This window comes from Dromaius novaehollandiae, chromosome 4 (assembly GCF_036370855.1).
Source record: "Dromaius novaehollandiae isolate bDroNov1 chromosome 4, bDroNov1.hap1, whole genome shotgun sequence".
Classification (NCBI taxonomy): domain Eukaryota; kingdom Metazoa; phylum Chordata; class Aves; order Casuariiformes; family Dromaiidae; genus Dromaius; species Dromaius novaehollandiae.
Window position 1 is genome coordinate 25,733,923 of NC_088101.1, and position 21,613 is coordinate 25,755,535.

The 21,613-nt window shown below is 40.1% G+C and overlaps 1 protein-coding gene and 1 long non-coding RNA gene across 3 annotated transcripts in view; one reads left to right on the plus strand and one right to left on the minus strand.

Moving 5' to 3' along the window:
* The window catches only part of LOC112980892 (uncharacterized), a 166,675-nt gene that overhangs the window by 58,284 nt on the left and 86,778 nt on the right, over positions 1-21,613 (minus strand). Inside the window, exons 5-8 of one of the 2 annotated variants that reach the window (XR_010388940.1) lie at positions 19,756-19,843; positions 18,057-18,186; positions 15,515-15,579; positions 12,737-12,906 (exon numbers count right to left, since the gene is read on the minus strand). This is a non-coding gene — a long non-coding RNA (uncharacterized LOC112980892). The remainder of the gene's footprint in view (positions 1-12,736; positions 12,907-15,514; positions 15,580-18,056; positions 18,187-19,755; positions 19,844-21,613) is intronic. The other variant, XR_010388941.1, reaches the window with a different exon arrangement.
* SYNPO2 (synaptopodin 2) overlaps positions 1-21,613 on the plus strand; it is a 99,190-nt gene that overhangs the window by 50,067 nt on the left and 27,510 nt on the right. The window contains exons 2-3 of the mRNA XM_026096097.2: positions 15,275-15,426; positions 19,812-20,608. Coding sequence (XP_025951882.1) covers positions 15,275-15,426; positions 19,812-20,608 — 949 coding nt within the window. The remainder of the gene's footprint in view (positions 1-15,274; positions 15,427-19,811; positions 20,609-21,613) is intronic.

Consider the following 21,613-nt stretch of genomic DNA (forward strand, 5'->3'; position numbering starts at 1 on the left):
CCACTGTATTTGTGCATGGTATTATAACTGTTTAAAGTATATTATCTAGATGCTGCATTTACCAGCTGCTTATGTTATTGTGTTTCTTTGAACAATCTGAGTCATTTGTACTAATGAAGTCCCCAAAGCCCCCTTACCCCAGGATTTGAGATCTGGCCCAACTGTGCTGAGCACTGTACGAACAGAAGGCTCTTACAAACACTGAGCCACTGCTTTCTTCATTGGAAGTGAGGCAGAACTTGTTACCTCTTCACAATCCTTCTGGTGTTGACTGAATTGCTGCCTAGCCAGTGAGGCAAGTAGCAAGAAATACCTCACTGGGCACACATTTCAGTATAGCCTTGACATCACTGACAGCGATAGCTACAGCCTCCAGTGAAACAGAAACCTATAAGAACACATTTGTTTTTTCATGCTGCTTTTGCTATTCCTTTTGGGCAGATGACCATATGCCATGCTTGTATATTTGCAAACGCATGACATAATGTTAGGGGACTGTCATAAACAATACCATTTCTGGGAATGGATTTGAGACTGAATACGGATTTAACAATCACTGGACTAGTTTTGCACTAAGGACCAAATGTGCTCTCTCTTATCTGGATTTGTAATAAGAACCCACCCTCCCTCCTCTCCCTGCCTGTCCTCCTTGCCTCTCCCAATATCCAAACTTGAGTAAGGTTTCCCAGCACTACCATTGCACATACAAGCAGTATGTTCAGTGATTGGCCCAGATCTCTCCTCACTGTGCAACTGCAGGCTGAGACTGAACAGTTCTAAAATGTAAGTGGAGAAAGGAGAGCAGATTTTTTCTACAGTAGTGTTTGTAGAAACAGATGAGTAAATAGGACTGACAGAAGTGTCAATCCCATCCAGGCAAGCATATTAGCATGACTGATGACTCCAGTTTAACCTCACTTTGTCCTTATAGACCAGCTGGATGTCAACTTCTCCCACCCCCAGTTAAGTATTTTAATATATTATGCTGACCAGGAAAGCCAAGCAAGAGAGTGCGGAGCATTGGACTCTAGGTGTTGCTCAGCTACAGCATAGCACCCTGGGCCAGTATGGATCAGTCTGAAGCACAAAGCACTAAGCCATTCACACTATGCAACTTCTTTCCTTACCACCTTGACCACAGCAAGGAAGATGCAGAAAGTGGTCTGAGGCTCCCAAGGATGTTCCTGGCATAATACATATTCTAATATTGCTTAGGTCTGTGCCAAAGGTCATTCGGAACATTTTCCTAGCAGAAGACCATGAATTATCAAACCCAGCCTAAGAGCTATGTGTGCTCTATAACCAGGCACAGCTGAGACTTGCAAATCTGCCTCAAACCTCATTCATAAGCTTATTCTCAGGAATCAGTTAAGCCTAGATTACATAGCTTAGTTTATATATTTGAGGTACATGAAAACTAACTGCAGCTGAAACTCACAAGCCAGCCTCAGTTCTCCCAAGACAAACCGCCAGGCAGTTCCAAACTTCACTGAAGCTCAGAGTAGTCTAGGCAAAGCCAGGGCTATTAAGACCTTAAGACCCATTTCACAATGACTGAATGCAAGTTTGCTCTGTGTAAACACTGCTTTGCTCTTTTTCCTTTGCCTGGAATCATAGGAGTGAGTTTGAAGCAGTACGTGGGACTGACCCCTCAATTTGCCCTCAAGTTAGAAGCACTCAGAGCAAACAAGTCCTTAATTTGGCACCAACTCTGCCTTAATCAGAGACAATAATCTGGCCTCTCAGCATTGACCTCAGCATCTGTGCTAGTGCCAATTGTAGCTTTGGTTTAGGAGCCCATAACCAATGCAGAGGGTTGGCCATCCCACCTACAACAGAGAAGTCAGCCAGAGCAAGTTTTATCCTAACTGATTTCACAGCTTTAAGCTATGAACCAAAATAGCATAGCTTGGATCCACTAATTCTTCCTCCCACCAACCTAGCCTCCACTATTGACATGTGGAATCGGTAAGCATGCTTACTAACTTCACATTGAGGCCCTAGGCCTCAGCCGACATTAACCCACTCCAAGAATGGTGCTCATTTGCCCCCTGATGTTATTACTCATCACAGCAGAAATACCAGGATCCAGGCTGTTCCCCCAATTCTGCGCTGAGCCTGAAACCTTAGCTCCATACTGTCACATGCAGCTAATAACTGAAAAAAAGCCAGCATCCACATCAGCGCATTTTGCACAGGAAGATCTGTTTAATTGCTGCAAAAGCAGTCGGAGCTTTTGCTCTTTTTTTAAATGACATTCAGAAATTTTGAAAGCTCTCTGAATAGGCCTCTGGATAGCTGATGTTGACTGTCATTAAGTCAGAACATGGTGCTAAGTGTCAAAGGCCTGGAGGGGGTGAGGGAATCTAGTGTTGTGCCAATGTTTTAAAAGGATAAACACAAGTAATTATATATTCTGATATCAGCTCAGACTAAATTAATGGAATAATCAGCATGGCAATTCAAAGAATCAGGAATATGCAATTAATGATTGGGAGAGAGCTCAATACAGGCATATTTGAACTCTCCTCAACAAGATTAGCTTGGTCAAGCAAACTTGTAATCATGTTGGTGTAACATGCTTTTTCTAAGGGACTTGCCTTGGCACCATAGATTTTGCCCAAGAAATTTAAACCAGCTCATTCCTAAACCCCTTCACAGTATATAATCCCTGTGTTCCAGTTAAAGCCATATGAACATATTTTAGCAGCTGCGCTATTTTCCTGACTCCAGCACTCCACCCTCAGTCACTGCCTCCTATTTTTTTTTTTTCCATTTGACTCCAAGGGACCACAACTCCTCTTCCTAGAGGATGGCAGTTGCTGGCAGGGTTCAGGCATGCCTGTTCAGTATCTTCCTCATACAGCGATCCTACTTTTAGTTCATGCATTTTTGTATTGCAGTACTGCATGGTGTGACACAGACTTAATAGAAGTGACTAAGAAAAAACTTCTATCATGTATTTTTCATTTACACAGACAGGAAGTATATGGCCATTTTTTCCTCCTTCTGTCTCAATTATGGGAAACAGGAAAAGAATCTTTTTTTTTTTTTTTTTTTTTTTTTTTTTTTAAAAAAAAGCACTAGAGGATGTCCTTTGAAGCAATGGACTTCCCGCTCTGAAATGGCTTTAAGTTTTAGTTACTTCTCACACATTTTGTCTTCTTCCACCAGCAGCCAGATGCCTAGGCTACAAAAGCTGTTCTGGTTGTAACAGTGTGTACATTCTAGTATTAAGTAATATCCTAGCACCACTAGAAGATATCTATTTTCAGGTGGCAGTGTTGCTTTTTACCTCTCACTTACCTGCCTTTTGATTGTAATTTTGGTAGAATGATAGTGCTGCTTTTTCTATTAGAAGTGGTCTCAAGTGCACGGTCTAGAGACCATATTAACAGTGCAAGTACACAGCAGTACCACTGTCTGTATCCATGACGAGGTCAGACCAAGACTGGGCTAGGATATACTGACCACGAACACCATTTATTGTAGAACTTCCAATGTTGCCAACAACTGCTCAGTAGCAATTTACAGACATATCTACATCTGGTCTATATTAGGCCATATTATCCTCCCTTAGCCCTAACCATCATAGAAATTATTTTCTCCTGGCCATAGACTAGGCTGTAATGAAAGAGCTCTTCATGCTACCTGTATACTAAAGCACTCAATAATGCTTCTTTATTTTCTGAATACCAAAGAAGCAATAACAATTCAATTATTGCTCTCTGCACAAAAGAAAAAAAAGGGGGGGGAGGGAGAAAATGAGAATATAGCTACAATCTTCATGAAGAAAGCTAAGTTCATTAGGACTGAAAAACAAGCCGGGAAGCATAAAGCCAGTCACCATTCAAGCAAGGTAAGAAAAAAAAAAAAAAGGGAATGGAAATAGAGCAGACAAGGCACAGCCATGCCACTGAGAGGCAGCAGCAGAATCATTCCTTTCCTTGTCACATGTTCATCAAGTCACAAGCAGTGCTAGCAAAAAACAGTGTTTTCCTTTTGATGCATCAACTACAAGTATGCACTAGTGCATCCCAAAGAAACTCATCGCCTAATAAAAAAAAAATAGTAATCCATAGCCAGGTTACACACTGAGTGCTGTGCAAAATGAGTAAGACTTTAAAGTGCTGTAGCAGAGCTCACTATTGGGAAATCTGCTGTGTTGCCAGCATACCAGATCAGTATTTCTGAGGTCATTATCTCATCCCTTCTTCAGTTGCTAGCTTTGGATTTCTGCCAGAGAAAGGCAACCACTAGCAAGATGATACACTAGTACATTAAGCACAGCTTTGGGGAATTTGAGCAAGCTTTTCTTTTCAGAGATCAGTCTGCTCCCTGGTTCCAAACAGCACAAGTGCTCTGTCAATATGTAAGTAGTATAACATGTTCTTTAACCCTCCCATGACAGTATGTATAAGGAGCTGTACCAGAAAAATTGATTCTTCCGCACTTGTCAAATATACCAGGAAGAGAATTGAACCTTTATATATATTCTTCTCATATTAGGGGAAGGAAGAGACAACAGTTACCAAATTGAACCATTGCATTCAAGCAGTGTAATTTTGCGCACACAGTGCAACCAGAGGACTGACTGGGGACAGAATTAAACAATAAGTAAACCAATAATCAGATGGGTACCACCACTCTGCAAGAATGTTGCATGAACTTTTACATGAGTAAATCATAATTAAAATTTCGCTTTAGCTGTTGGTTAGCAAGTGAACCCAGAACCTTTTCAGTCAACTAGATTAGCTGGCTTTAAAGTTAGAGTACCTTCACTTTATCCAGTTTAACCTCCTATATTACATGTTTTGCTCCAGACTAGTATAACATTATACCACTTTTCAACTATTCTAATGATGATCTTGATAATCAGTGGCAGCACTCCTATGAACTCAAACAGCAATCTCCTACCTTGCATCCTGGAAAGACTTTTTAGCTTTAATCCAGCTATTGAAGAATTATGTCAGAGACTAAGAACAGCAAGTAACAGAAAAATGTGTCTGAACATATCAACTCCTTTCTTCTTTGATCTCTCTATTGTTTTACTTTTTCATTTTAAAACCCACTACAGGAAGATAATTAACTTCACAGACAGACATGAAAGGCACCTCTACATAAGTGGGCATGTTTGGGAGTTTTCCCTTAAGGCCTGAAGCAGAAGAGAACACACTGAACTGCCAGATTCCCAATATCAATAACCTTCTATTGGAAAAAAATTTGTGATAGGAAATATTTCTGCAATTTCCTTGCAAACCCAGGATACTTCATTATTCAAAGCTTCCTCTGAGGAACAGCATTCAAGAGAGCTTAGAAGTTCACTCCAGTAAATTAACAGACATTTTAATAGTCTTACTGTGCAAATTCTACATACACTCTCCAAATCATGGGACAATGACTTAAAAAAAGACAATATAGGAAACTAGCCAATTTACAACATCTAAAGACAGCACTCCAGCTTTAGCATCCAACATGCTCTTGGGACAAGGATCTGCAGCACACGCCCATACAATCAGATGAGCTAGGGAGTGGGCAGACCTCCACTGCAGCTGCAGCTGCCCTGTCTGAACAGTTTACATGCTGGCTTTTACTGTTACCGAGTCTGAAGGAAACTAGTTTGCCTGTGTCACAACGACCTTCAAGAATGCAATATTAACGTGATGAATTTCAGGCAAATTTAGTTGAAGTATTTGAAACACTGCTCAAAGTAGTTAGAAGAGATGACACGATAATAGCTGTGAAGATTTACTTTTTGTATTGAAGGCAGCATTGTTATGCTCAGGTTAGAATGAGTGTGGCATGTTAACCACATACCAGAAGTCTGCTGTATAGGTAAATATAATGCATAATAAACTGTGTCTCATAGGTACCAGTTTCATGAGACTGAAAATCCAGAGTGAGCTCCAGAGCTGCATGGCATTTTCACATAGACATTAGCAACAAAGAAGTACATGCTAACTTCAAGAAGCTCAGATTTATTAACTGTTAAAACAAGTAGTCTAGTTTTTTTTTTCCCCCCTCCCTTTATTTCTTCAGATCCCTCAAAACTTTAAACATTCAGCCTACCAATTACATTTGAGACTCAGCTTCCCAATCATGACATGAGCCAAAGCATCTTTCATGGAGTTATTCCAGCAAAGGTGTTGATTCCTTTAATGTATCAGGATCTACAGACTGAATGACAAGTCTCTGCTTCCAGAGGTCTTGATTTAAAGCTGGATACTGCTAGTTTGTTCACAGACATAGTGGACCAAACATAGGCATTGAAAACTATACATACCATTTTAAATGTTGACAGGTTTAGATACAGATGGGGAAGACTGAATGGAGTAAACTAAGGACTGGGAAGGTGACAAACATGTTTTTGTCACAGCTGAGTTCTTTGGTAAATCAAACTCGATTTAACTACATAGTCATCTATTAAACATACATTTTCTCAAGACATTCCAGAATAATTTCCTTAAATAACCCCCTAAAATTATGCTCTAATGCATTAACAATTAAGAGATGTAACCAAGAAAGTAATGCACAAGCTCAGGGAGAAGTAAGAAAACATGTTCATACTACAGACCATGATACAGTCCCAAAGGAGAAAAACTCTTCCAGTATACAAGAGAAGGAACAGCAGATACTGCACATTTGTACTTTGGTAATGTTCACTAAAGGAATAACAGCATCTGTGCCTATATGGATAGTAACAGTATTTCTGAGTTTTATTTTATTTCCAAATTTTAATATTTTTCTGAAGAGCTTTAAGTCAATACTCCAAGTTAGAAACTGCAAACATTAACTTTAGTTTTCTGCAAATCCCACTGTAAGAGTAATGAGTTGCAATTGAATGTTTGCAAGCTCATGAAAACCTTTGAATAGAAAGGGGTAACAATCACAATAAAGTAGGAACAACCAGTTTTAATTGAAAAAAGTCTACATCAGCAAACTTCAACATTATTTGTATTCATTTTGCACAAATGACCAAAGCATATCATTGCTTGGGAACAGAAAACTCATATTTGAATTTTTGTATAGGCACTAATAGCTATATTATAAAGTCCATGCAAAGGAGAAAGATTCCTTTTTCCTGAAGGCTTGCACAGTTTTTATCAATTTATACAGCCCACAATGGTACGAACTGTGATTTGCAGACCTCTCATATTAATGAAAATCTACTGATGGAAGACGAAGCTTGGGGATAGGCAAGAAAGTGTCAAGATGGAAATACATTTAGGTGTTCTCATTGTAAACCCAATTAAAAAGAAAAAAAAAAAGGGTGCTGAGTTTGTCACAGTGTTATCACTACTGATTATGTAGACTATGAAATATTTCACACCCTGCCACACCTGCCTGGAACAGTTCAGAACATTTTCAGCAGAAGGACTGGCACTTTGACCTGAGGAGCTCTGGCAAATGCTGATGTGCATTAAGTTGTGAGATGGCACTCAGGATTTTGTCTTTAGCAAGAAGAGTGTTTACCAGCCTGGAGTCTGAACTACTTAAAGGATCTGCAAAGTTCACTAAAAGACCCAGACGTGTTAACAGGTAGGCTTAATTTACCATATGGAGGTTTGTATCTAACAAATAAAAGCTTACCAACCAAAGGCTACTGTACTTGTGTAAAGGACTCCTATGCACATAAACATTGCAAAACAAGGCCCTAGACCTATAACTCATAATAAACTGTACCTGAATCCAGTTCATTTGAAGTTTCATTTTTAATTCTCTAATTTCATACTAATAAAAGCACTAATATGCTAACAGTCGGGCAACTCAGTACATCTGCTTCCTGCTCATAATAAAGCACTGCACATTATTAATTCTGTTAGAGCAACAGATAAGTTTATAATACATTTAAATACATTTGCTAGGTGCCTTTGCTGTAGGGTTTATAATAGAAGAAATGTAGTGCCATTTTTTAAATACTGTGTACAGGGAACACTGATCTTTGATCTCTGATCCTGAACTTTATGATGAACATGTAGCTAAACAATTAATGAGAACTAGCTTCTGGAAAATGTGAGCTAATGCTATCAAATTATCAATTGTATTAGCTTATTTATATGCTGGCCTTAGAATATATTTGAATGAAGCACATCACCTAGCTAAGTTTGTTGCAGCAACTAGCAGTACTGTAACAATTAAAGGCTTGCCTATGTTGTACTTAGCTATGCGGAGCTCAGTTTTGCCACTTGCACAAGTAGTAGTACCACTTGCCACTTTGTAAGCAAGCAGCACACAAGTTCATTTACTTTGATTTTGAATCTCTTCAGGACTGAAGGAGATTTCTCATAGTTCAGTATGTTCTTTTACAGTCAAGACTAGTTTATATTCAAGTCAATTTACTTCCTTATTATTTCTGGAACATTGTCCCCTTAACTTTGTTTTTTAACTTAAGTTCACCCTTTTGTTCAAGTTGGAATGTATCCGTCAGACTGTGTATCTGGAAAAAACTTCAGATTCAGAAACATCAGATCTGTACTCAGAGTGCCAAAAATTGTTAGAGTTAAGCTGTTTCTTTTAGGAAAAGTATTATTTACTAGAAGGAGTGCATCAAGATCTTGCTGCTTTAATACTGGTTAGAACAAAGAAGAGGCAATGTCTTTGCCCACACTGCTAGCCCCCATCTTCCAGTCTGCTTTCCCACATACTGAAAGTGTATTCTGATCATATCTTTAGACTTGTTATCTCTGCTTCTTTCCTATTTTTATCTCCCTGAACATACAGTAGAACAGTCATTATCTCAAACCCAGACATTCTGTTCTAACTTTAGACCTATATGTTTCCAACAGTAAAAGGATCAGTATTTCTGGAAGACTAAAACTCTTATAGCAGTCACTTCATTCACAAGATACTCTCATGCTCCAAAAAGAGTCCTCAGTACAAACAGACAAAACTGATACTTGTGCTTACAAGTGTGAAACAATATACAGACATTAAGCGGGAAGTTTGATCTGTACTTTCCAGTTAGCTGCATATTCCTGCCTCAAACCAGTATAAGGATCATATATTATAACCTTGGGGGGAGGGAATCCTTCTTTAGAAACTTGCTCATTGCCAATAAACCACTAATTGTTACTCAGTTATGAGCCAGAAAATACTAACACAGAAATTATACTAAGAATCTTGATGTTATATGCAGAAAGTCCTGCAATGTGGCAAGTAGCTAGAACTTGCTTGTAGAATAAAACATCTATTACAGGTCTAGATAGATTATTTTTTCTAAGCAAGAAAAGTCACAACTTTTGGAATGAAGAATTTCTAACACCTCAACACCTGACACATTTAAACATTAGGTTTAAATATTAGGTCAAAATGAGATTGAAGAGATTATATAGAATAAGGGTTGTTTGTAATCACAGAATTAAGGTTGATGATTATTTTGGTAAAAAGGATTTATTAAATAGATATTTCTTAAATGATGTTCTGAATTCACTCTGTTCTGCAAGACATCTAAGGGCACTGTTTGCAGTTGCAATGAAAGGCACTGTTGGAAAAGCTGGCTAATCAGTAGGTCTCAGAAAGTAACCTGTTTTCAACATGGGTGTAACAGTAGCTGAAGTGTGCTTAACAAGGATATACCCTTAGTTACTAATTTTTAAATCAGAAGTCTAAAAGAAAATACAAAGCTACTGCTGTTAAAATTTGCCAGTGACATAACTAAAGCCATAAACATAACGAAGACAGAAAACTGATCTACAGAAGTCCTGATTGCCTGGTAAGCTGTGCTATTTTGGGCAACATATGTTTTATCATAAATAAAAACAAGGCCAGCCATCAAGGCTAACACTTTAAACAGTGGCTTTACAGAAGACTTACATGTGTAAATGGGGTTCACTGATACTGGGTTCAAGCCTGAGACCCATACAGCAGTTCAGAAGAGGCTTCAGGCATCAGACAGGATGTTCAGCTGAACTGGATCTTCTAGAGGTGACCCCTCAGTGAAAGAAGCTACTCTTGTGTGTATGAGCAAGAGACCATAAGTAGCAGGGAGGTATGCTTCCTCTACATCCAGTGTCAGCATTTTCTGTTCTGTTGTCTCTTTTCCAAAAGCTACTCGCAAACTGGAAAAAGATCAGAAAACAGTTGAGAGTAACTGAAGGTTTGGAAAGCCTGCTTTGAATTAAGAACATGTGTATTTTTAAGCCACAGAAGTCTTTTCGTTTTAAAAAACAAAGGTTTAAGCTAAATGGGTTATGCTGGTGCTCAGACTGCTAGTTTTCTCAGTCAGTACAAAGGCTCAGCAGGGCTACATCTGAAGCACAGCTACATTTAGAATTACTTCCCAGATCCAGGTGTGTACTCCCAGCAGCACAGTAGAGGAATGCTAAGATAAACATCATCTTTCCCAAATGCACTGGTAAGAGCAACACTACAAAACATTCCAATTAATTTCTTCATCTTGCCAGCTGGAGGATGAGGACTGCGGTGTCCTAGAGTGCATTTGCCTGGCATTAAGCTACAACCCAATGACCTTGTCATGAGGTTCAACATACCTCAGCTCTCTGATCTGCATACTATAGGGCTCAGATGCACAACCAAGGCAGTCAGCTGGTAAGCTGAGCCCCAGTTGCTGTCTGTGCATACACTTGTAGCCCACAACAAATAACAGGTGCATCTACTTTAGCATTTTAGCTTCATTAGGATAACATTTTTTCAAAGCAAGTTTCCCTGTTATCCTCACTTACACATACTGGTTTATATAATGGAACAGTCTTGAATCATACAAACTGAACTGCTTTCAGATGAAAGCAAAGGAGCAGATCTACTAAAGTCTACACAGCAAGGGGTCTTCAGGTCACAGAAAGGGAACAGAGCTACCCTAAAGTAAACACACAAGGCACAAAGGCTGGGCCCTCAGCACTAGCTTTCTTTACAAAACCCCTCCTTTGATCCACACTAACATGGGTACAGCCACAGTGTATTCACTCAGCTTATCCATCTTTAGCTGAATGAAAGACTGACTGAAATCACCATCTACTGTTGGCACCCATAGCAACCCAACAGCACCCTAAAGCTACCACAGACCCACAGTAATTTATTATGCTATGCTTCTTCTCCCCACATACTTGTGTCTCCAGAACATGCTCTCTCACCAGTGCATCGCAGCACTGAGACTTGCACTCCACCGCAGAGGGCCCCATGTTCAGCACTGTGCCCCCCCCCAGTTCCTTCTCCACAAAGAGAAATTCACTCTCTTTCATCAGACTCTCAGCCTAATAATCTCACACTACACTAACCTACTGAAAACCACAAACTAACCTTCCTTACATCACACCCACTCAGTTTCCAGCCCGAGTCTTTAAAGACTCTCCTGACCAGCCCCTGGCCAAGCCCAGTCACCTGCTGCAGCAGCTGCCTGCCATCAGCTGTGAGGTGAGGGGGGAAGGAGGCCTCTCTCAGCCTCTTGCAGCCTTCTGCTGCGTGGGGGCTCCTGCGGCTTGGGCGCTGCGGGTACAGCGCAGCTTGTGGGGGACCTGGCCCTTCCCTGGGCCTCTGAGAGCAAACACTCAGGCAAGGTGTTTCACAAAGCACATCTTCCCCAAGATTAACTTCTCTGTGAATATGAGAAATTCCTCAGCAGTTGACTTTTTAAAGCAGTATGGGGCATTCCTTCTAATAGAAAATTTAAGATATAAGAGCAATTTCCCCTGCAGTGGTCAGGAACAGAAAGGAAATAAGGTAAATTATCCAAGTAATCCAGTGCTGTTCTACAAACTGTCTAGCGCCAGGGTGATTTAAAAAGGAGAGTATTATACCAAATGGATCAGAATAACCCCAAGACTGTTGTCAGCTTTGTGTACAACTATTTATATACAACTACTTTACTGCTGTTAAATGTCCAGAAAACTAAAGTTCCTTATGAGCAGAACACGCACAGCATTGACTACGAAAGGTCAATACTGCTGCAGTGCTAATACACCACACACAGCGATTGCCTTAAGTCTTCTGGAATTCAGAGCAACTATTTCAATTGATGTATCATTGCAAATTTTGCGATTAGAAGAAAGATGAGGCATACTAACCAGTGCCTGACAGACAACTTGAATAAAGAAAAGGAGAGCCCTAAGTGAGAGGGCAGCAGAAGAGCAATAGAGGCAGCACCAGGGAAAAGGGATTAGAGTGCTAGAACATTCCCCAGGAGCAGCTGGCCTCTAGACAGGTCCAGCACGAATGCTGCAGGCTCAGCTTAACTGTGCTATATCAGAATTGCCAGCAGTAAAAAACTAAAAAAAATTTACAAACAGAACATATTTTTCTAGTAGTGAGATCCCATTCAGAAACTGTAGGGGAAAGAATATTTTTTCTCCCACAGGAAACTTTAGCCCAAAGAAGACAGGAGACATATAACTGAGAAAGCTTGGGCTGCACCATAATGCAACACAAACCACTGCTTTTGGAAGACTCTTTTCTGCTTTATGTCCGTATCTGTCTTGCTTTAAATTCCTGAAAACCAGATAAAAATTTCTCACTGTGTCACCATATTATTTTTGTGCTAACAAAGGCAGCTTTTGTTTCCCAGTGTGGTGGTCAAAGTCTGAATATTTTGGTTTACATGAATAAAATATTTTTCTACTTTTGTGGGTTTTCTGTGAAGAGAAATAAACAAAACCAGAACAAAACTACAGCTTGTTTGGAAAGCCAATCTACATATTGCCGAGTAACCAGGTGATAATCCTGAGGCTAGCGCAATACAAATGATAATGGTTTATTTCTATACTATAAGAAACCTGTGCCTCACCTGACTATCATTAGTTGCCACTTTTCCCTCTAAATTCCTTGCTCGTTTTGTCTTTGTCAGTGCTCTCTCCTCTTTCCTCCCCCAATGGAAATATCACAGAGAGGATAATGCTGAGGTGATTTTACATGGTCAGTCTTCAAATTGGGGCCACACAGGTGCATCCGGGGAGGCTGGAAAAAAGGCCAACATACAGTCAGGAGAACCATTGACAGATACAGAATGTGCAGTGTGATCTTGTGATGACAAAATCATTTTAAAGGTTTGATTTATCTGGATAATTCTGGACATATAATACTGACAGAAGGTTTGCCTGAATGTACATATGCACTGAAATGCTACCAGAGCATGAGGTGTGGTGCCTTACAGCAATTTCTTTCATGCATGACCATGCACGACACAGGGGCTGAGTTTTTCTACAAAGGTCCAAATATCCCACAACTTGTCAGCTTTTGGTAATTTGCAAGGCAGCACAGCAGCCCTTGCTGAGCAGAACAGGTTATGGTGGAGCAATGCAGTAGAAGCTTCCCTGTGTAACTGCGCCAGTGCACCCTGACGATGGCTTCAGGCTCAAGAACATTAGAGAAATGCAACGTCCTTGTCTATCTTCTTCCAATGTTGCCAAAGAGGCTGACAAAAAACTTACGAAACTAGTTGAGCTGGCTAGCAAGTCATGTAGACCTATTACCATTGTACAATAAAAAATCCTTTTGCTTTTTTCATGTTAAAAAGCTATGGAATGGGTAACAGTTGTTCTCCTGAGACAGTTACAATGGTAATATATTACAGAACTGACCCCGAATTCTCAGACACGTAATAAACAGAAATAAGAGCTCCTCTCACATCGGAGGTTTCACATTACACAGTTTCAGAGTACACATGTTGTTATAATGACTGTTTACAGATTTTTAAAAAAGGGTCACCCTAAATTGTTCCTGGCATCCATATTAAATACTCATATCCAGGCCTAAAATGCTTTGTAGAATTTGAATGGCATACCCTCCTATTTCAAAAAACAGTAACAAAAATTCAACCCAAATCCTAGCTCATATATGAAGCAAAACATTCTAAACACTGTCTAAACCATTATTTCTTCCCAAAGTACAAGCATGTTTATGCTCATGCCTAAGGGAAGATAAACAGAGCAGCATACCACGCCATATTTGTAAATGTTACATCCTCTGCAAGGTAGTTACTGGCTTCTGCATGCACCAGGCTTCTGTTTCTTCATTGCTCAGAAAGCTATAATATGACATACGGGTACTCATAAATTGAAACAACCAAGATAAATGGCCCCACACAGAAAAACATTTGCAGTCTTATTCTTTATTTTTCCACACACCATTCGGACTCCAAGAAACTTTCCAAAATTGCCTCCAGAAATACCTCCTAGGTACCCATTCAATGGCCCTATAGTATATGGGGGTAATTCCATGAGTCAGTGGGACTACCGCCCCTTCAGTCCAGCATATATCAGAAGTAGCTCTGCTGGAGACAGTGAGAACTGACACTGCTGCTGTGAAGGTGGTAGAACTGTATTATTTCTATAATAAATTCAAAGAAAATGAGATGAGGATCAGTAAGAATAATATATTATCCTTACCAATTGAATATAATATAAGGCCAAAGGACTCACACCAACAGGTAGAAGACTCAGAGTGAGGAACCCAAGGACGACCCTTTTATGTGTATGTGTAGTTCTAAAATAGACTCCTGCAAGCATACTGGTTAATATAACATGCTGTTTGCCAAATATGTACTTTAAAAATAGCAGTCAACTGTATGGCATACCTTGAGTGGTGTTAAAGCTGTCTAGAGTTTGTTATACAATGACTATGATAAGTCATAACATGCTGTCAGTGGAAAAAGGACTGGAACAGCAAAAATGAAGCCACATAGATTCTTGAATGAGTACTTCAAGTGGGGACTTAAACCATAACAGGCATGTACTAACTTTAATAAATCAAGGCACTTATTTAGATTACTTAACGTGGATTTAGGACCTCCAACTATTCAGATGTTTATAGTTTGGCATCTAACTCTACAGTTGGGCACCTAGGGAAAAGTGTCCAGTACAACAGAAGTCTGTATACCTACAGCTCTAATGGCATGCAGGTATGACATTCTGTCCAGAGAAGCCTGACTTTACACACTCTTCTTTTAAAATCTTGGCCTGGATTTCAACTCTGGTAATCTGTGGGAGAAGCTAATGAGATTTTTTTGCCATTCTCCTAAACTTTGATTGAGTGATTGTTGTTCCAAACTTCCATGCCTCCCTTTTTCAAAAACATTTCCAGCCTACATGATGTCTAGCTTACAAGCTCAGTATAGCAGAAGTTTTTGTATTTGTTACTACTGGCCAGAACAGCATTCTCCTCAACTGGGACAAATTCTTGGTTTGTGTTACTAGGAATGTGGAAATGATCAATAATATTGATCATCTTTTTTTGTACAGATAAAAGTAAGTTGGGGACATGGTTGCCATTGTTTTCAAATGAACACTAACTGTGCAATTTTGAATTTGTTTTTGACGCACTGTAGGTTCGCAGCAAGAGCAAAGCAGCTAAGGCTGGACTGTGTGAGGGGGATGAGGTGGTGTCTATCAATGGCAAACCCTGCGGAGACTTAACCTATGCTGAAGTTATCGTTCTAATGGAAAGCTTGACTGACGTCCTGCAGATGCTTATCAAGAGGTACAGGAGTGCTCAGAATGCTTTAGTGTAATTCCGTTCAGTGAACTGAGTAGAAAATGTCGGTGTTGAATGCACTTATTTTACAGACCTATACTGTGAGCTTCTTACTGATACTCCTCTTGTTTATGTCTGTAAGACTGGCAGTCTGCTTGCCTGTATGAAGAAGGGAGAGAAGACAGAGTATGTGATCTAAAGGCATTAATTTATATAATTCAAACAGCACAGTTCAGGCACAGTATTAAGGCTACAGTCTCCAAATGTAACAATTTTATTTATTATTAAGTATCTTAGATACTTGCAAGGTATTGACTAGCATGATATCTGAGCAGTGCAGTCCTGAGTTTAATTATTCCTTCCAACCCTTTGAAGTACTGAAGTGTTGTTATTCTCTGTAGATAGGGAAGTGAGGCTTACAAAAAGCATGGGCTGTATAGATGGAGAAAGTGTGTTGCACAGATATGGCCTGATGATGACATGGCAAATGGTCTTCTTGGGTGGCAGGATGTGTTTGTAGGCAGAAGGGGGAGAGGGTCTGGAAACCACGAATTCTATTTCTGTATCTGTTATCACCTCACTAGATGAGGTGGGGCAAGTCACTTACAGCTCTGAGTCTCAGCCTCTCCATTTATAAGATAGTGACAGTGAGCTACATTTTCCTTCAAAAATGCTTCCCGTTTCTTATAGCAGAGAACCTTTATGTAAACTGGGGACCAAGCCAGCACTACTGCTCATTGCACACATCAGTTCTTTCTAATGACTGTTTTGTAACTGTGATCAGTGCAATATATGCTATCTTGGAGTTCAGAATCATCAGTTATTAAGTGAGGCCAAAACCAGAATAATTTGCTGAAAGCACATTTTCTCCAAACTTCGTGAATTCAGACAAGATGAACTCTGAATTGCCTTCAGAGTGGGTGAGAAAAGGAAGAAAAGACCAGAGACTTTCTTGTTCTGTAGAAGGAATTACAGCTCCCTCCTGAGCTACTGCAGTTCCCTGTGTTTGCTGTCCCACAGGCAGGAGTAACAGGACAGAAGCAGTCAGGACTCAGCCCTCTTCCCAACAGTTAACAGAGCAGTGTCAGTGGAAAGGCTGAAAGGACTCTGGAAGGACTCTGGTGCAAAAAAGGCATTTGCCTGTGCTTACCAGGGACTTCTGAAAGAGCAAGCAAAATTCTTCTGTGTTCTGCAACCTGTGCAAAGCAACTGCCCTAATGTGTCCAGTAGCCTGGAGCTGTTATCTGCTTTCAGGACAAGAGGCTCTGAAGGAATATTCATTTTACTTATAATAGACATGTTCTGCATGCCCTGTCTGTGCATGTTGTCTTGAGCTGAGTAACTGACTAATGTAATGACATGAGGGGATTGGCGATGGCTAAGGATTACAGCTTACCTTTTGCACCATTCTGGTTCAACAGAGTATTATTTGAGTGTTCCTCATGAGATATCTGCAGTCTTATGCTTCTTGACGTGACTACTAGAACTGCACTTTTAAAAATGATTTTTGTGGCTGACTGGCTGCATTCTTTGCAGCCATACACATAACTTTATTTGCTTTCACTCCTGCCTGCTGCTGCTTTTTAACTGATATTTCAGTTGGACTGAAGGCCACATTATGCTCTGGTTGAAAGTGACAGCATATCTTATACTCACTCAGTTGCCTCTACTTGAATGCATGGTGAACAGCAAGACATGTCCTGAAAATCAAAACTAAACCAGAATGCTTAGGCCTCATAATAGCGTTTCATGGGATGAAACCCTGGGTCTGTTAGAAATTTTAAGACAATTATGGTTGCTCAGCAATTGGCTTGTTTTGAAAGGGACTAAAATGTTCCACAGGAATTCACCAGGAGAATCTGTGAAATTCTTCTCATCAGCTATCCTTCCCCAACTCCTGGTTCCTACTGTTAGTATCTTCCAGGGTAGAGGAGAATAAACTGAAACACTTTACCTCCCCTGCCACCTTTTTTGTGGCACCCCTTCTAGGTTTGTTGATGGGTAACAGCCCTCTCAGAACTACCAGTAGAGGGATTTTTCAGGAAGTGACCTGTCCTCCTCTGAGAACAATGAGAAGCAAACCATCCTTTTCCTGAGTAGTCCCTTGTTAATCATCTCAAAAAAAGGCTAGAAATCATAAGGAAAGAATAACGCCTAATTAAAGTGGTATTCCAAAGGCGACCTTTGCGTCCAAGAATCTTTTGCTGGCACGGAGGACGAGATTTTCAGAAGCACTTATCACTGGCCAAATTCTGCTCCTACTGAAGTCTCTGGGAGGAAAGTTAAGCTTTTAAAGTAGCTTTTAAAATGCTACTTGGCCTTTGATGTCTACAAAAAGTTTTCCTGATCCCCTGTAAACCCTAGTCAGTTACTGACCAGCAGACCCCACAAAATCTTTGGTTTGCAAGATCAGAGGAAGCATATACCCTGCAGGACAGGTACTCTCCAGATATCACGTTGGGGGAGCATCTTACTGACCTTCCTAACAAATTCTGAACAGAGGTATCCGGAAGCATTGAGAGTGGGGACAGAAACACTAGCCTGCCCTTTGCACATCAGTGTAGCAGCTCCTCGGCCACTGCTAGGACAACAAACAAAATTTCTAAGAGGAAGAAGGGAGTGTGCTCAATGCATACCAAAATGAAATGCACCATGTAAGGAGTAAAACATGACTCTGAGACAAACCCCTCTGTGCTGACTTCATGAGTTCTTCTTCCTTCCTGGAATTACGCGAGGGGTATTGTTCCTGCAGCAAGCTGGAAAGATCTGAAACAAAAATAATAATCTGACAAAACAGAATCATAAATGACAAAGCAGAGATCAGACCCAGTACTCTGCCTCCTGACACATGGATACACATTTATGTCTATATAGAGTAGAAGTATAGCCATAAGCAGCAAGGGCCTTTTAAGGTGGAAATCTTTCTCTCTCACACATACACACAATCACTCAGCTACCAATAAAGGCTAACATTTAGGTGGCCCAGCCTCCAGTCTCATATCCTACAAGGAAATGTTTATGGATTCCAGTAATTTATCTGTACTTAGCAGCAGTGCAACTGATCATTCGAATAGCATAATATGATGGAATCCAGCAGCACTCACAAAGACCTCCCTAAATTAAAATCTCTCTGACCTTTATGTAGCCCCATATGTGGTTTAATGGATGTTTTATGTTCTGTGCTATTTGAGGCAGATCCAGGCTGCTACCATCAGTATGCTGTATGGCTAGAAATGCAAGTGATATTGAAGCTTCTTCAGTACACTAACAGATTTATTTCCTCTGTTGCTTCTTCCAGTCTTTCTTCGCAGGGAGTTTCAAAGTTTCAGAGTACCTGGGACCTGCTTTTGATTTCAGAATTCCCTATAATACTTACTTTATTGAGGGTAGCTACTGTTTCCTTGAAGTGAAAAAAGGTTTTGCTACTTTCTAGTCAACAGAAAGCTTTAATAACATACTGCTGTCTTGATGTTAAGAAAGGGTTTCTCCTGGAATTAAGAGTTGTCACTTTTGCCCAGAGTAATGAAAAGGGACGCTAGAGGGTATACTAGGAGTCATAACACCAATAAAACAGCCTAAAAATTGGGCCAGGGGAATGAATAGTTCAAAAAAGGGAGCTACACTGAGGCTTCAGGTAGTCATAGTAACATTCACTAGTTAGAAAATTGTTTTTTAAAAACTAGGTAATGGTATATGGCTTCACTACCCTTTTTCACTGGATCACTGGAATGGGCATAGAATGTTTTAATTATTTCATGATATATAAGGATGATGACCCTCAAAGGAATTCTCTGAATGTGTATTTTAAGTATTAATCTCCCTCCTTCTTATCCCCATTCAGTAATTTCCTATTCCAGAGAGAGTAAACTATTTGGGACAGGAACTATGTGTGAGGATGATGCCTAAAACAGTTGCAGTAGCCACAGAGACAAAAACGGATGCCAATTTTGATGTCATGTGAAGTTGATTTTCACATGCACATGTGAAATGTGAAGAAGTATTTTCCTAGAAGCCTCAGCAGCATTTGTCTGGCAACACTAAAACAGAAATGTGTCTGTGAAACCATACTGACATTAGTAATGATGTAAGTCAAGACTGCAGAAAGATGGTAGTAGAATATAGTAAAGGTCCTACGGCAGTAACATCATTTCCCTCTTACTGCACCGTTAATTTAAAGAATTGTGGAGGATAAAAGATGTTTTAATATAAGACTTCTAAATGCTGGGAAAATTCTGCTACTTCTGCTACTTAAATGGACCTGCTAGCAGGTACCATGATTAATTTTAGGGGAAAAAAAACATACTATATAGAAATCACTTTTGTAATTGTACTTACAATTGCTGTACTTACAGCAGCTTACTTTCTTGAATTACTTGTTTATGTATGTGCAGATCCTCCAGTGGAATAAGTGAAGCCTTGAGCGCTGAAAGAGAAAATGGAAAGCACGATAACATAAAAAACGAGGACTATAGGGAGAGCACTACACTGCAAATTAACACAGCCAAAGAGACACCCCACACAGAACTCTGCATCACAGAGATATACAGTGAGACTCACCAGGGAGCAGAGGAAAGCAATATAAACTTTTCTGAAATGAAACAAGAGACCACACAGAGCCACAGAATTACTCCTAAAGTGATAGGAACCTCCAAAGTGCTCGTGACAGATGAGGCTGCTTTCAGAGGGAAGATAGAAGAAAGAAGGCCAGGCACTATGGTTGAGCTGCAGTTGTCCCTCTCACATGACGGGCACAAGGCCACCAATGCTCCTGCTGTGACTCTCTTAGGGGCAGAAAAATGCATCCCTTCAGAAACAGGACCCAGTGTACAACAGGATGGGACTAGCTCTGTAATTGCAATTCCCCTGGGTGTGAAAGAGGGCAACATCCAGTGGTCAAGCAAAGTAGTCCAGATTTCTAGTGGCAAAGAGGTCAAGACAATCCAAGGTGCAGCTCCATCTCTCCCCAGGGTGGAGGTGATCCTAGACTGTTCAGACAGGCAGAAGGAAGCATCCAGGTCTCTAGCTGAAAGGGGGTGTGTTGATTCTCAAGTGGAAGGAGGGCAGTCAGAAGCACCTCCTTCCCTCCTCTCCTTTGCAATCTCATCAGAAGGCACAGAGCAGGGAGAAGACGACCAGCACTCGGAAAGGGATCACAGCAAACCTCTCAAGCACAGGGCGAGGCACGCAAGTAAGTATGTTCCATCTAAATCATTTGCCCTGCCTGAGGGTACCTTTTGTAACTTGAAACATCATTTCAGAATTCAGACTGCATTAGAAAGAAGCTTTAAAGATGGTTTTTTGCAGTTTTCTAATTTTCCCCTCTCTTTTTCTTTTAAAAGATTATTCTATTTTTGCTTCATATATTTTTTCAGAGTAATACAATGCTCCTGGTGACAGGCCAAGACTATAACCATGCATTAACAGTGCTGAATAACCTTGCTTAGTAGACTTACACTTTGAAATGTAACTCACTACTTTGTCCACCTAAAAGTACTTACATCTCTTAAAAAGGCTGAATTCTGCTGGCCTTTTAATGTACGTTGAGAGGTAATTTGCAGAATATTAACAAAAAAGGCAAGTTACTTGCACATGTCTGAGTGAATCCTGTCTTTCTCCTTTTATAGGAAAATCTTTGTGTTTTCATTTGCATCTTCAAAAATCAAAACTATGCTACTGCTCTTAATAGTTGATAATAAAAAAGGCTAGTAGAAAAGCTGCATGTTGCCTGCAGGAGAGGTTTTGACAGACACTAGCATGTGTATAACTGTTATATGATCCTCTCAGTTTTGTAAGTCTTCTCTAGACTGTAAAGTGAACTTACTATTTCTTCTGACTCCCATACCCAGAGGTCAGCCTCAAAATCTGTCCAAGAAGTTTACATGAAAGTAAACTGAACATGCAATTGAATGCAGTATTACTTAACTGAGTGTGCATATCAAGAATTTATATATTTTGTTTATTTATTATTTTATTTATTTGGGATCTTTCTATTGGTTGTTCTTTCCCAATAACGTTAAGAATCCTGTCCAGGGATTTAGTAGCAGTATGGCAAAGGCACTTGAATGTGTGCAATGATATACTGTAGCAACAAACTATTTCATATGCAGTGTCGGAATTAGCCTGCTAACCCATTGCTAATTCCTCTGTAAGCATATTTTTAGCATGAAAACCATTTGTGTCTTATTGGCAAGTG